This window comes from Enoplosus armatus, chromosome 2, assembly GCF_043641665.1.
Source record: "Enoplosus armatus isolate fEnoArm2 chromosome 2, fEnoArm2.hap1, whole genome shotgun sequence".
Lineage (NCBI taxonomy): Eukaryota > Metazoa > Chordata > Actinopteri > Centrarchiformes > Enoplosidae > Enoplosus > Enoplosus armatus.
Genome location: NC_092181.1, coordinates 15870879 through 15886267, shown reverse-complemented (window position 1 = coordinate 15886267; position 15389 = coordinate 15870879). Strand labels below are relative to the sequence as shown.

The 15389-nt window shown below is 42.5% G+C and overlaps 1 protein-coding gene across 7 annotated transcripts in view; it reads right to left on the bottom strand.

Annotated features, from left to right (window-relative positions):
- Nucleotides 1–1921: 1921 nt before the first annotated feature.
- The window catches only part of apbb2b (amyloid beta (A4) precursor protein-binding, family B, member 2b), a 43865-nt gene continuing 30397 nt past the window's right edge, over nucleotides 1922–15389 (bottom strand). For 5 of the 7 annotated variants that reach the window (XM_070915419.1, XM_070915421.1, XM_070915415.1 and 2 more), the window contains 8 exons: nucleotides 13238–13384; nucleotides 12504–12631; nucleotides 8621–8735; nucleotides 7060–7147; nucleotides 5539–5622; nucleotides 5317–5432; nucleotides 4015–4194; nucleotides 1922–2934 (listed from right to left, as the gene is read on the bottom strand). In XM_070915419.1, the coding sequence (XP_070771520.1) occupies nucleotides 2764–2934; nucleotides 4015–4194; nucleotides 5317–5432; nucleotides 5539–5622; nucleotides 7060–7147; nucleotides 8621–8735; nucleotides 12504–12631; nucleotides 13238–13384 (1029 nt within the window). In that variant the 3' untranslated portion in view covers nucleotides 1922–2763. Of the gene's footprint in view, nucleotides 2935–4014; nucleotides 4195–5316; nucleotides 5433–5538; nucleotides 5623–7059; nucleotides 7148–8620; nucleotides 8736–9652; nucleotides 9659–12503; nucleotides 12632–13237; nucleotides 13385–15389 lie in introns of all 7 variants that reach the window. The other 2 variants (XM_070915414.1, XM_070915418.1) reach the window with 1 other exon arrangement.

The window sequence follows — 15389 nt, the reverse complement described above, 5'->3', positions numbered from 1 at the left end:
GGCCATTTGGTGAGTTCTCAAAAAAAGGCATTTCATTACAAGAAAATAACAGAAAAGTACAGACATTCAAAATGAAAAGATAGCTTATAACAATGATTAATGCCAAATGTTACATTAAATGGATATTATGTACACACACATTGTCACCTCATTCACATTTCAACATCCTTGTGACAAAAGAACGTGATGTGGCTGCATTTTCTCATCAGAATCTCAATTACACTCCTGGTTCCTTCACACTGTGTAAGTTAACTGTGGAGTTCAACAGCTGGAAGCAAGACATGGAGACAACAAGCGAGACGCACGTACGGAGGTAACATCTGTTTGTTATTTCTGAAATAATGGTTTGTTAATTTCACAGAGAAGTCGACAAAAGCAGCTTCTCAGTCTAACTGACAACAGTCAATTTTGGCAAGGAAAAGATTGCAAGATTTGATCAGCTTGCTAGCTGGCTAATTAAGCTTACAATAGCTCCATGAGTTGGTTGAATACTCTGTCAGGTGCCTATTTTATGTCATTTTTAAAACAAATTCTTGTAAAAGGGGTCTTGGATATGCACTTGATGGCTTCATACACGATATTTGTGTAATTTGTGTATTGTGTAATATTTGTAGCGCAGTGAAAAGCTAGTTAGTCCTGGTTATAACAAGTATAATGAGGAAAAATAACATCATTCTAACATAATCCTGTCTGGCTGCTTAGCCAACATACTTGGAGAACCAAGACAGAGATTAGACTTATGCTTTATTGTTCATATTTTCAAACAGCATATCTCTTCAGGCTTTTAGGAAGAGGACTAACCAATGTGTGTAGTGATCATAGCGCTTGGCTGGGGTTGCTGGAGTGTTAACTTCCTCAAATCCAATAAAGATCAGGACAGAGCTGCTGAAGTTACCCTTAACTAGTTTGCCATCTACAATAAGCTAGTTAGCCTGACATGCTAACAACTTAGCTTACAGTTATAACCCTCCAAACAATTTACATACCGCGTACAGAGTGTCTTCCTACAGCCCCTTGTCCACTGCTTTAACCTGTGGAGAAATACAAAAGCTTGACAGGGTGGCCGTGCCTAGCAGTCCAGTAGAAGGGTTTAGCAAACGGTCAGTTATAGAGGTGTAGTAATAATCTGTGGCCCTACATAAGAAAATGTGGGTATGTGTTATTACCATATATCCACGCTTGTCAGATATGTGATAATAAGGAGCTAGCAGTGTTGAATTGAGATTTGTGTGAGAAAAACTACAGAAAACACTAAAAGCGAGTGATCTTGTGGCACTGGATGAAAACAGTCGTACAGCAAGGAAGTAGGAAATGAAAAAAACAGAGAAGGCGCATTCAAGTGATCAGAACCCTGGAGACAGATACGTAGCAGCCCAGGAAAGTCCTGTTGGTTTGAGTCAACATGTCTCTCTGTTGGCTTTCCTCTTGAAACAACAGCCGAGGCTGGAGGTGAAACCTGTCGCTCTGCTTCTCACTAAATCATCACCGCCATCCCCGGGTACGAAAACACATTCCTCCAGTCTTCTTCTCTGCATGATTCTTCTAGTCTTTCTTGTGTTGCCAAGTGGATATGAAGTCTCTGGGGACAGATACTGAGGTGGGATTTAAAGGAATAACCTGTCAAATTTCCTCCAGCATATGTATCAAAGAGCAGCAGCAGCAGCATGCCGACGTCTCCTGTGTTAGGAGCAGCAGTCTAGTACTGTTTACCATCCCTGCATCTCTTCCTCTATTATGGCTATCGTCTGTCATTTTCAGAGAGATGACAAAAGAATAGAGACAACAAGTAAACAGGAAGTCTATGAAGGATGTTTCGGGTGAAAGGTCACCACTCGTTCGGAACCCTCCAGGCTGATTCTTGCACAGTTGACGGGAAACAAAGAAATAATAATAATAAAAAAAAAAAATGTGGCTTCGGATTTCTCACCCCTTCAGTCTCAGAAAGCAGCAGCAGTGTTTTGATATTGTCTAGAATGGTTGACGTTTATACAAAAGGTTCATGCAGGATTAGTTGAACAGGTTAGAGTGTGAGAGTGTGTCGACTGACGGCCAAATCTCTTTAGTCTGTAGCAGCTTCCTTCTGTCATTCATTACATACTGATTTGAAAATCAAGACACGATGGCTTTGATGATTCCTTCCTTCCATTTGCTTCACGTCTACTGAGGACAATGAGAAAGAGGGACAGAGGGGGGAGACGCCACTACAGACTAACAGGACAATCAGGTGACTGATAGGAGGGCGTGGCCAGGTGTGCAAGGTCATGCTGGCGGCACAGGCACAGACACAAATACAATAAGAGCATGGAGAGATAAGCGGGTTGGGCAGCAAAGAGCTCGCTCATCACACGTGCTGTGCTTGAAGGAGCACTTCCTACTTCTTCAGTTTTTGCTCTCGTCACCTCGCTCTTCACTCTGTGCTGAGGGGGATGAGAGTTACTTCTATGTACACTATCACCTTTACAATCACCGTGTTCCTCTGTGGGTTGTTCCTTCTTCATGTGGGATTAGAGTTTTTATTCCTCTCAGTTATTTTTAAGGAAACAGATTTGAGTTGCTGCTCGAGAGCTGATAAACTCTTGAGGTGAAATTCCAATTTTACTCCAGAAAAGTGAAGGAACTGTGACATGGTTTCCCAAACCCCGGGGCTTTGCTGTGTTTCCATGGTTACGTGGGTCTGTGGTGGCGACGGGTTTTGGCAGCGATGCGACTAGTTACCATGGTGACTGGGGGTTGTGGCAGGGAGTCGGTAGCGCTTAACCGCGGTTACTGCGGCAACTCGGTGACGGGCCTCTTCTGTTTGAGGGTGTCGATGAGAGACAGGACGCCCCTCTTCACGCTGGTCGAGACCCGACGGGACACCGAGTCCCCGGGGGGCGACGAGGCGCAGGCCTTCTGGGAGGGGGGTCGAGCTACCAGACACTTCTGATACCTCAGCTGAAAGAGAGAGAGGGAGAAAGAAAGAGTCATAGTGTAAATAATAGAGAGTTACAGCTGCTGAGTGTACGACTGTGGAGGTGTGTGTGTGTGTGTGTGTGTGAGAGAGTGTGAGTGTGAGAGAGAGTGAGAGAGAGAGAGTAGGGAGAGCTTGACTGGTGCAGGCTGCTAGCTGTGATCAATAGTAATGACTGATGATTCTTGTCACTGTGAATCACTTTTAGTGTGTGTGTGTGTGTGTGTGTGTCCATATATCCAAAGTTCTGATGTGTGATCAATAGCTCGGCCAGCAGTCGACAGCACTGTGACTCACACACAGCAGAGAGGGCAGAAGAAGATGAGTAACCTCCATTAATGGGCTGCATTATAGCAGAAACACTAGAGAGGGCATTCTGGGTAGCGATAAAATAAAATAAAAACATTGTAAAAGACACACACACACACACACACAGTATTTTCACTTTAGGTGGCTTCTCTTGACATGAATGTATGTTTTACACCAACAGTGCTTTGACAGAGGGCCCCATTACAACCTGAAGAGAGCATATGGGTCAGACAGTAAAACACCCATCTGTCAAGACTGAAAAACTCAACTCAAACTAAACTAAACTCTAAATGTCTTTGTATGTCTGAACTTTAAGTATTGATGACCTTAGTATAAATAACATTTGCAACATGCAAGCATTTTGCATTTGATGCCTTGAGTTCGATTAGGAATAAATGAACCCTAATCATGAGACCAGCTGGTTTTAGTACGGTCTAATAAGGTTAATAAGGCTATGTTTACATTTTCTGAGGTCTGTTTACAAACAAGTCCTAAATGAAGCATTTCTTACCTTTAGCTGAAAAGACATGTTGTTTCTTCTTACCATGAAAACAGTAATGTGATACAAATTCCAACTTGAATTAGCATGCATGGTTATGTTATAATTACACACACTTTACAACTGTAATTTGATATTTAAGCATGCATCTACTGCACTGTGGGGTATTCCTTTATTTCTTAACTAACCACATCAGAGTTTGGCTCAGTGTATTTGAGTCGGGTTGTCAGCCCTGTGTTGTTGCTGGGTGACTCACCATACAAGCTGCCTGTACAGCCTCCGACACATTCCCAGCGTTGGGCTCGCACCAGAAGACGTGACAGTCAAAACGATGGCCGCCGGCATCCATGACGAAGGCAAACGTGTGCACGTCACGCCCGACGCCCATGAAAGACAGGAAACGAACACGGCACTCCACCAGCACTTCCTCTTCGTCCTGGTGTGTGTTTGTGAGATTAAGTACATGCATGAAAAATTCAAATGTGTTTTTTAGGATTTAAATGTCATTCTTAAACAAGGAAAAAAAGACATCACAAAACACACTATTGCACACTATTGAAGGAATTTACAATCATCCAGCATTTGTTCTGCACTTGTAGGCATTCACGTAGTTACACATGTTCACAGGAGGAGCTGCCTATTAAAACTACAGTCTCCTAATAAACAGGTCCACTGGAGCAGCTGGGCTTTAAGTGCCTTGATGTTAGAACTTATTCAAATGAGAAAAAAAGAAATTTTATGTCATCTGCATGGTCGAACGTTGTTAAGATTTAACATGCAGATTTAATGTGAGTGGAGTTGCTGTCTATGAGCTTCACTTCTGTCTCATTGCTCTGGGCAGCCGCCTGCTACCTTTCTGGTTGACAATGTCAATAAAGTCTGTTCAATCCAGAGTTTTCCACCAAGTGCGAGGAGCAGATAAACTTTTAACTACAGTGATTGCTGAAGGAAAGGCTCGACACAATGTTCTGCACCAGACACAATAAAGCATCTATCTGAGGCAAGTAAAGCCAAACAGGGAAGACAGTAATCGCTCAAAGACTCAAAGATGACTCAAAGATGACTCAAACTCACTAGCCATGTGTACATATTTTGTTTGGATAACACTGATGCTAGTCTGTTAGCCACTGAAGTTGCAGTCCTGTAATAAAGTCATATTCTGTACTTTTATCTAGCCTTTTATCAGTGAAATATATCTTGCAAAATGTATTGAAAAGTAAAGTAAGCTGAGATAAGATCATTTCTGTAAACGGGGGGACAAGACAACCACAGCAACTGGCCTTTGGATGCGCCGCCATCTTTCTTATCAATTACACCCCTCTGACATAGGAGTGCAAGCATGTACAGAAACTTGCTTTAAGATGATGGCGGTTGTTTTCTTTTGCTATGAAGGGAGTCGCATCAATAAATCCCATAATGCCTTTACGGACAGGACTTTTTGTCCTGAATTTGTTATATCATATTTTATTTTTCTGCACAGAAAGCTGGAAAGAATAGAGTGAAAAAATCCAGGGGAAGTTGGGGGCAGTAGTTCAGCAGTGGCAGATGTGTGTCTGACCTTGTCTTTGCTGATAGTGACAGTAGCATCTGCCACATTGAGGGCAACCGGAGTCCAGTCCTCTCTGTTGGAAGAACCAGTTAGACTTTCTATAGCTCCGTTCAGTATGTCCATGCCTGAAGCAGAGTATGTTAAAAACAAACAAACACAAGAAAAATTAAATTCATGTACAACTGTCATTATAGTTTGCATGAGTATTGTGTGTGTGTGGGTCACACTCACCTATAGGTCTGGCCACAGGCAGCATCCCAAGGTAGAGCACCTGAAACTTCTGAACCAGCTCCGTCTTTGGTGTGGGGAACTCTGCTGGGGAGAAGCCACATACACATTTAACAAGTGTTCATAAGAATAAAGGCCTAACTACATGTAAACAGCCAACAATGCACATTTATGGAGGGAAGGTAAATGTGCAGATGTACATGATGTCAGGTGGTTTTATTTTAAGCAGAGACAGACACTGCAGATGTTTTATTTGACGAGCTGTCAGCAGCAGGCTGGACTGTCGCTGTGTCTTGTCCAATTACATGTGTGTATATACTTTAAATGACATAGTGCAGCACAGCCGACCATTTTTCACTCTGACAGAGTGACAGAGCACAGACAGGAGAGAAAAAATTGAGTGATGACAGAAATGGCTTGTTGTGATCATGTTTATGACTGAATGAGAGAACCGGCCTAAGCTAAAAATATGCAGCAAGTCCTATTTTTAAGGAAACAACTATTTCTCTGAAAAAATAAAAAATAATTATATATATATATATATATATATATATATATATATATATATATATATATATATATATATATATATATATACACTATTTTAGCCTACCTATTCTTTCAATACTGCTCTCCTGCATTGTCAAGTAAAAGAAAGTTGGTCTTGCAGCCATCAACATCTCTTGTCTGGCTACTTTTTTTCAATCTGTCTGGCTATTAAAAAAATGTAAGGGCTACATCTTCTCTGTAAATTTGACAATGTGAAGGTGAGATGATGAACACTGGCACATTATTCTGGTGCAGTGGACCATCAACCCCGAAATCTGTCAACTGCAAACAACTGTTCAAAGGTACTGTGTGGAGTTTTAGACATAAGGAGCAATGTTTATACAAGTGGGTCCCCTGTTTTGTTTGTATTGCGCGTGCATGCACCCCAGCGTGTGTCCATGGGATACATATTCCTGTCAGTGTAAGTTTCACGCTATCCTACTGATCGACGGTTGCTGAAGTCACGCACAATGAAAAGTAGCAATGAGCAGAATTTGAAATATGTTTTTAAAAAATCGGCTTTGTAAATGTTTCATGAGGAAGTAGATGCATTCAACAGATTTGTCAGGCTTCAAGGTCACACACAATGCGTTTTTGATAAGTAACAGCAAATGTAAACATAACTTTGTTTGTTTACAAGAAAACTCCACAGGACACCTTTAAGGCCAAAACTTGCTCACAGTGACAGCTTGGATCTTTTGAAATAAAGTGACTGATTTGAATGGCTCCAAAATGATTTATTAATCAAAGTGCTTCGAGGTTTCTGTCAGAGGTCATTGTGATGACAACATGCCAATTTCTTTGAGACTTCCTTCTCTTACATATGACAAGTTTAAATGCATGCAGTGTGCCACAGAAGTGATGACTGCCATGCGTCTATTGATGCATGTCACTTGTCGCATTCGCTAACTCACACACACACACACACACACACACTGAGGGAGGTGAGGGAGATATTGTATGTATGGCTCCTACCTTGTAAAGGGAGATCTAGTCCTGCCTGCATCCTGTCCTGGAGAGAGCCTCCTGCCATCGCTTTGGCATTCTTTCGCTCTGTCATTATCTGGAGGAGAGAGAGAGGGAGAGGAGCACAAGAGCAGATACAGAAGTATGAGGAAATGGCGTGTAAAAACAGAGCAGAATTGGGATACCGTGGCAGAGACACAGGGGAGGAGGGTGAAGAGACAAAGAGAAAAATGTGTGAAAGTGAAAGAGGATGAGGGAGGAAACAAAAAGATGAAAGAGTCAACACGAAGGAGCTCAGGAAAACCTGGAGCAGTTTCACCCCTGATACTGTCATTCTGTCTATCCGTTTTACCTGGGGAGCACACACACACACACACATGCACATTAACCATGTCACACTCCTCTTTCCTAACAAGGATAAAAGCTTTTCCTGCAGTACAACTCACAGGGAGAAACACATACGTGCAAATACAGAGTTAGACTGACAAAAACAGCCAAATTCATTCATACACAAACACTTTCACACGCCTTGAAACACCACACATAAATTATACATTTCCTTAATCAGAGAGTTTGTCACAACAATTCTGCATCTCAGCAACCCCTGCTGTGACAAAGTCTCCGCCTTTCCCTATGTATCCTTTTTTTTTGTGTGAAAAGTCTGTATCAAACAGACTCGATCTTCTACAATGTAGGTTGACTGTAAAATGTGGGACAGTTGGTATCAGCGTGAAGGATGAGGAGAGGGACAAATCGCTCCTTCTCCACAAATGACATTTCAGGAACACACTGTGTTCGAGTCAATGGTCATAACAAGGAGTCTGCAGGTAACAAAAGTTATAATAATAAAAAGAAACCTTGAAAACGCTACACAGAATCGAATCCAATACCAAATTATGAGTCTACATAAATAAAGAAAGAATTTAAATACATTACATAAATAAAATTTCCAAAATTGAATTAAAGATCTAAAGCTATAAATGTGTTTTATTGGGACAAGGACACAAGGAAAGCCCATTAATTCCAAGTCAGTTCAGTGAATAAAGCCGACACAATAAAAAAAACATGGTTTGAATACAGTTCATCTAACTCTGTTCAGATTCATCTGTATTCATCGAAGAGTGGACACGCAGAGCAGGCTCTCTGATAACTGTGTTTTGGGAGAAGAAAACTTTAATCTTGTTTTTGGACATTTGGAGGACTGCAGATACTTGAAATGTGTGCCTAGATTGTGGAATAGTAAATATGATAAAACAATGGAAGCACTCTTGAGGAGTTTAAATGTGTTGAGTGAGTGTATTCTTTCTCAGGTACCACAACTTCCAGTACTTGAGTAAATGCTATTAATAAATGTGCTGTTTTTGCTTTGGAAGTGGGTGCCACTTTCTTATATCTCGAGGTGTTTCAGCTCAGTTTGTTTGTAAAATGAAGTGTGATAATGGCCTACATTTTTCTTGTCTCCCAGCCTTCCCTGTTGAGTGGTAGAGGAAACAAGTTGGAGCCTTATCTGAGTCTATTTGCCAAACTTGGCCATGTGTCTCTGGACCCTCTTCCGGCCTGAACCACTTACCCGGGAGCAGATCTCATGCAGGCTTGTGGCGATGGCTTTGGCTGGCGTGTCACAGCGGAACACATGACATTTCAGGATCCTGGTGTTTTTATCACGAGCCACGTATGCAAAGTCCCTGGGAGAGAGGAAAACACAGGGTCAGTGAAGACACATGAAAGGAGAAAAACGCCAGGGGGACGAGGATGAGAGGAGAGCTTGTTGGACTAGTTTCGGTTCAACTTGGAGACAAGACAGATAAATAATGAAGTAGTAATGTGTGTTTATGATATGTGTGTGTGTGTGTGTGTGTGTCCAGTTTTGAGACTGACAGATGAGAGATGAACTGACCTTTATCAGTCTGATGAATACAGGACACACACACGCACACGCACGCACGCACACACACACACACACACACACACACACACACGCAGGTCGATAGACCCCAGAGATCAATAGAGCAGTGTGATGCAAGAGGGAGTTGAATGAGTGACAGCGAGGAAGAACTTTCCCCAGGGCCCACTGGAGCTGAAAACAATTTAAGTCTGCTGAATAGAAGGGATGAAAAGAAGAAGGAAACGAAATGGAGGGAGGGAGGAATGAAGACATAGGATACGAAGAAATATAGCTGCACCAAATTAAACCAGTACGGCACAGCACACACACGCTGATTTACATCATTCAGTAATGCTCATAAAACCAATCTCAATAACTTCCTTCAAGCTGTGTGCTTCAATATGCCATGCAATAGGAAACACAGGGCTGAGGGTTAACAAGATTTCTCAGCCCAGTCCCTCGGGGGGAAACTCTCCACCAAAGATTGCTATTTGTGCGTGTGTGCATACTTAAAAAAATGCTTGTAGACAGAGGACAGAGGAGGTCACCTTCACTTTCTACATCTGTGAGTGTGTGCGCACACAATGCTCCAGTACATCAAGAGCCACTTTGAACACGAGAAAAATGAGACGCAGAGGAAATTAAACAATAAGGAATGACAGATGATGGAGAGATAGTGTAGGAGGGTCGGGGGATGAAAGGAAGGAATGTGTTTACCTCTCTCTGTGTCCAAGGAAGCAAGGGAGGAGAGGAAGACAGTTAGTAGAAGAACAGAGAAAAAATATCCATCGTACCAACCTCCTGCTGGGGGACAAGAGGCAACACACTGAGTTACATACTCTGTCATCTTCTTTGCCTCGACAGAACTACTTTCCACGAAACAGCCTCAAGAGCAGTGCAGAAAATGCATGTGTGTGTGTGTGTGTGTGCATGTGGGTTGAAGGGGTGTAGCACAGGTCAAAGCAGCAATGCGGGTCATTTTTACGCATACTTCACCTTGAGGTAATATGAAAAATTGACAGAAACTGTATGAAGGAAAAGCGAGGAGGGAGGGATAGCAGGACAGAGAGATGTTCTGGATGGGTGTAATTAGCTTTAAGTGGCTACTGATGGCTTGTGTTTCCTAAAAGAAGTAAAGGAAATAGGCCAGAAGTTTCTAAAAGCCACATAAAAAAGAAGTTACTGAGAGGGAGAGTCAGAAGAGAAAGGAATATAATGAGAGACATGTGAAATACTGGGAGAGGAAATTGGAAGTGAACTGCAACAATGTACACGATAAAGATAAAAGCGTTAAGACGGGGGCAGAATAAAACACCCAGATGAGAGAAGATAAAAGTCAGAGGAGAGAGAAGGGGGGGGGGGGGGGGTGATATCTCATTTGGAATATAATCTCATCATCATGCCGACGCCACTGAAAATGTCAAGGTTGCTGTGGGAATCTGTAATCTCTATGGCTGTAATGAGTTTCATGGCACATGGGGAGAGAAGGAGGCACCGGGGTACAATTCCTATACTGACACACAACCTCTCCAGTCTATCGCAGAGGTGTAAGTGTGTGTGAGTATGTGTGTGTGTGACAAAGAGGGAGAGTGATACAGGGAAAACCATGGCTCCAACTAGGTTTCAATTTCCATAGTACCTCTCCAAACAGTCCAACAACCCATAAATAAATAAAAACAAAATGTGAAATGGGAAAATATGCGCATCTGAAGTATTTAAAATATAAACTGTAGTGTGAATTTTGGATGCACATTTCCTACCATGAAGAAAAAATGATTTACGCTTATGTATGCACATTTCATAGTTTGGAGCTTCTCAGTATTGCAAACAAACACTTTTTTCCAAACACCAGATTCAGATTATCGTGACTCCATTATAACATAATCTGTCTGTGATTAGCACTGCTACTCTCATTCAGCCACCCACCCACAAGCAAACCACCACACACATACCCACAGCCGATTTTTACGCTCCACCTGACTTCCTGTAAAATTGTGACATGCACAACTCACACTGGCTGTAAATAAAAAAAAATCAACCCACAAACAAACTGATCAGCAACATCCCCGTCAGACTGAGGGCTGATCGTTCATGTCTGTAGCTTATCTTTCTTTTCCTGCTACTTTAGAATAAAACAAGACAGCAGAAGTGATGGTTCCAAAAGTAAGATTAAGGTAATATAAATATACTCACAGCCGTTTGTTTGTCCTGTATTGGCAGGTAATCCTGTGCACGGGAGCGTCTTTAGACACTCACACCCATCTATTCCCGGTGATGCTGCAAGCGTGCACACACTCCTCAACCTGTCTGCTCCACACCCAGTGAGCACTAACCATACCTCCCCCACTGGCAGCTTCATCCCCCTCTCTCCCTCTCTCCTGCCAAAACCCCCCTCTCCTCCCCCTCCCTCTATCCATCTCCTCCTCCTCCTCCTCCTCCTCCCTCTGCTGCAGCTGAGGTATTCCCACTGCTCTGACTCTCCCGCTATATGTATGTGGATGGTAGAAATAAAGGCTAAGTACACGGAAAACACACGTTTGTTTTATCTGACAGGGTGATATCACCTTATAAACATACTGTAACATACACTGCTACGTGTGTGTGTGTGTGTGAATGTGTGTATGAGAGAAGAGAGAGATCCCTGAGGCAACAGAATTCTGCAGTTCTGCATATGCCAAGAGCTTTTAGCCTTGCCTCTTTCCCTGAGTGCACTCATGCTCATGTGTGTGTGTGTGTGTGTGTGTGTGTGTGTGTGTGTGTGTGTGTGTGTGTGTGTGCGCGTACACACGTGCCAGCTCGAATTATACAGCATCTACCGACCTCTCCGGTCCACATCACCCGGCTGTTCCTGATAACCTACATTCGGTTTCTTCTCGTGCATTCAGCAGCAGTGCAGAGCGCCCTTTACTGGTCGCCCAGCAGCACTACCACACTGTGTTTGTTTCAAGTTCCATTTTAAACCTTCATATGTTGTGAGGCACATTTGCTTTTACTTACACTTACAACTTCGGCAATATCAAACCTGGAGACAGTCGGCTGCTGTGTGTGGATTTGTGTTTTCGCTGAGGTGAAAGCGAGGAACGGATAGTCAGGCGGGGATTTGTGGTGAAAGAGAATAAAGGCCATCCTCCCTCTCATCCTCTCCTTTGTACTGATGAATTAATCTTTCATTAGCATCCCTTCATCATCAATCATTAACTCCTGTCTTCTGCCTGTCACCACACCACCCGTCCGCTGCCCTCAATTGTTACTCTGACCTTTTACTGAGTGTGTGTGTGATGCATTATTGACTTTATCTACACTAGTGACTAATCAATTAAAGTATTTAAAAACTTAAACAACAAAAGCCTCAAATGAGTCATGACCCAGATGACTGGTTAATAACACAGGAATCTCTCAGAATATTTACACTACAGAAATGTTAAAGATGATTTAGAGCACGGTATGCATTCTGAGAAAAATCACAACATGACATCTTACACACTCATCATTACACATTAATCATGAAGACAAGCAAAAGGAGATTAATCCATTTTTAACGAGAGAAAAAAACACCACGATGACTAACCTGCCGTTGTCCCGGCCAACGCCCCAGACACGGATGCTTGCGATTGGCTGAGAGTGAAGCACACTGCGGTCCATGGGGTCGACCAGGTTCAACAAATTATTCTCCAGCACCAGGTACATGTCCTTCCCCTGAGCAGACACACACGCACACACACAAATTCTTCAGATCTCATCACAAAAACATGCAATCCTTATTTCCTGAAGCTCAAGACTACTCAAAAGTAGTCCTTTGAAAGGTCAAGTGCTTTTCTTTTACATGGCTATAAAGTGTATTTGTCTGTGTGTGCATGTATGGTGTGTAAGTGTGTGTGTCTGTGTCTTTGTGTGCGTCTCTAAATAAATTATCAAACCTTAAAAAGAGGGGGTGGGAGATGAAAGGTTATTGAAAGAGGGATGAAGCTCTCTCTCTCTCTCTCTCTGTTCTGTCGCTTCACATTAAACACAACCGCTGCAGAGAGAGGGTAAGACTTCCCAACATTGCTCCACTTTCCTCTCTTCGTTCTCCCCTCCTCCCTCCATCTTTTGACATACATTTCAGAAGACTGTTGCCCTGGCGAACTTCTGTAGCTCTTTTCTTTCCTCCGCCCTTACCTTTTATTTCATCGTCCTGGCTTTCTACAAGCACTCCTCCTCTCCAATTTTTTTATTTCCAACAGCTACAAATCTTGTCACCCTTTATTTTACGCCCAAAACAAAGCGCATGACCATGCATACGCTATGACTACACTTACTCACCTCTCCCCAGATGCCGACGGTGTCTCGGATGTCGTTCTTGCAGTAGGACAGCTGTCGGATGCAGTTGTTAACAGCAACACTGCTCTTTCCAGGAGCCAAGTCCTCCTCAGCCATCTCCACCCACCCCAGAGAGCGCACTGCAAAACACTGGAAGACACACCAAGCGCTGACACTGTTGCATATGCAGTATACTGCTTACAGACATATAACGACTTTTTGTTGACTTTAAATGGCGACACCATCTTGTTTAAAATGACAAACTTGCCAAACACTGTGAACGGCACAGAGACGGAAACCTAGATAAACATATGAGGACAACAAGGCATGTTGGTAGATATGAAGAGACCAAGAGAGGAGACAGACCCATCCATTTGTCCTCATCAAGTATTCATTTGATTTTAGCTTTCCGTTCAAAAAGTACTCTGCAGACCACAGAGATCCATGATGAAAGAGGTCAGACAGAAAAATAAAGTGAGTCACTAACCAGTGGCATCATAGTCTGTTGTGGGAAAACTTCATATGAAACTGATTGAAGTATACATGTTTGTATTGTGTGAGCAGTAGTAGTGGGACAAAGCGCTGTTTAAAAGATCAGCACTATGGCAAACAAACACACTGAGTTTAAGTATTTCACAGCAGGACATACAGTGACATGATGTCTTCAATGTAAGGATGTTTATACTGCTGACTTGAAGCTGAGTGGGGCTGACGAGTGTCTGACACACACATACACACACACACACACACACACACACACACACACACACACACACACACACACACACACACACACACACAGTGACTCCCGCAGTGTCCCTCTCCATGCTGCCAGGAGTCTGGTGAAAGTTGTGTCACAGCTCCAGGCCAGCAGGTGGTAGCAGCTACATGACACATAAACTGTCGGTTGTGTCACACCCAACCAATAGCTTGAAAGTGTGTTTCTTTATAAGGACTGCTGGGTTTTTACACAAATACTTTAAAGGTTTGTTTAGTTGAGTGGAAGCTGTGTGTGCCCTGCAGTTATCTGGTTCAGTTTTCTTCGATAGATACAAATTGTTGTTGAGTGAGGTGTTGTTTGTATTTGACTCCTTTAAATGGATAGAAAGGGACTGTTCCAACCTTGATTCTGCAGTGGGCTATTTGCTGGAAGTGTGAATGTTTGTGTGTGCGTCAGAGTGTGCTACCGGACCAGATGCCCTGACTGTGGGTCTGTGTTTGTATCTGGTATTCATCACAATGTCACTGTTGCTAAGGACTGCCAGACAAACACACAGAGGGAAACAGACACTAGACAGCCAAATCAGCACCACGTCATCAAGCTGAACGTTGGCTTTCAACTCTAATCTGCAATGCTTTAGATCTATTCAGCCATCCGTGGGAACGCCTCACACACCTTGGTATGTATTTTAGCCTTCCTGCAATCTGCGGCAGAATGCAATGACTCTGTATCAGATCAGGTAAATAATTCATCTATTCTCCTGTTTAACTTGTTGGATTCTAAATTAATTTATAACTTATTTGCCTATTTGCATTTGCCTTATCACAACAACAACAACAACAGTATCAGCCGAGCGTACATAGCATTCTACTGAGTAATAGCTTTTATTGAGCCTAACTCCTTCATTAAAAACTTTTCATTTATCTCATTTGAATCTTAGCTTTGAAGGTTTAAGAGGCCTTGGTAATTAATGCACCAATGTGTAGCATTGAACTGTACTTCTCAGTCTCACCAGTTGGAGGCAGTATTGTTTAGATATCTCTTCACTCAGATGAGAGCACAGGCAGCCAACATGATCAACATAAACACCACCAGTAAACAAACAGGCTTAGGACATCAACAAACTAAAACATACACACACCACATCAAGGCAAGAAGCCATGTGTGCTGGGAATGCTGATTATATTCCACAGTGTTTAAAGGTAGGATTAGATAACACACATATATAAAGTCAGAAGAAAGTAACTTTAGATTCTGCAAAAGAAACATTCCACAAGTGGAGGTATTCTGCCAGCCACGCTAACATTTTGACAGTTTACATAAAGGCAACACAAAGAAGTCACAATACAAAAGGTCGCTTGTTTTAACAGATACAATACAATAGCTGCAGAACAAAGTGAATTATGACTTAATCTGGTTTGTGTCTAAAACCAC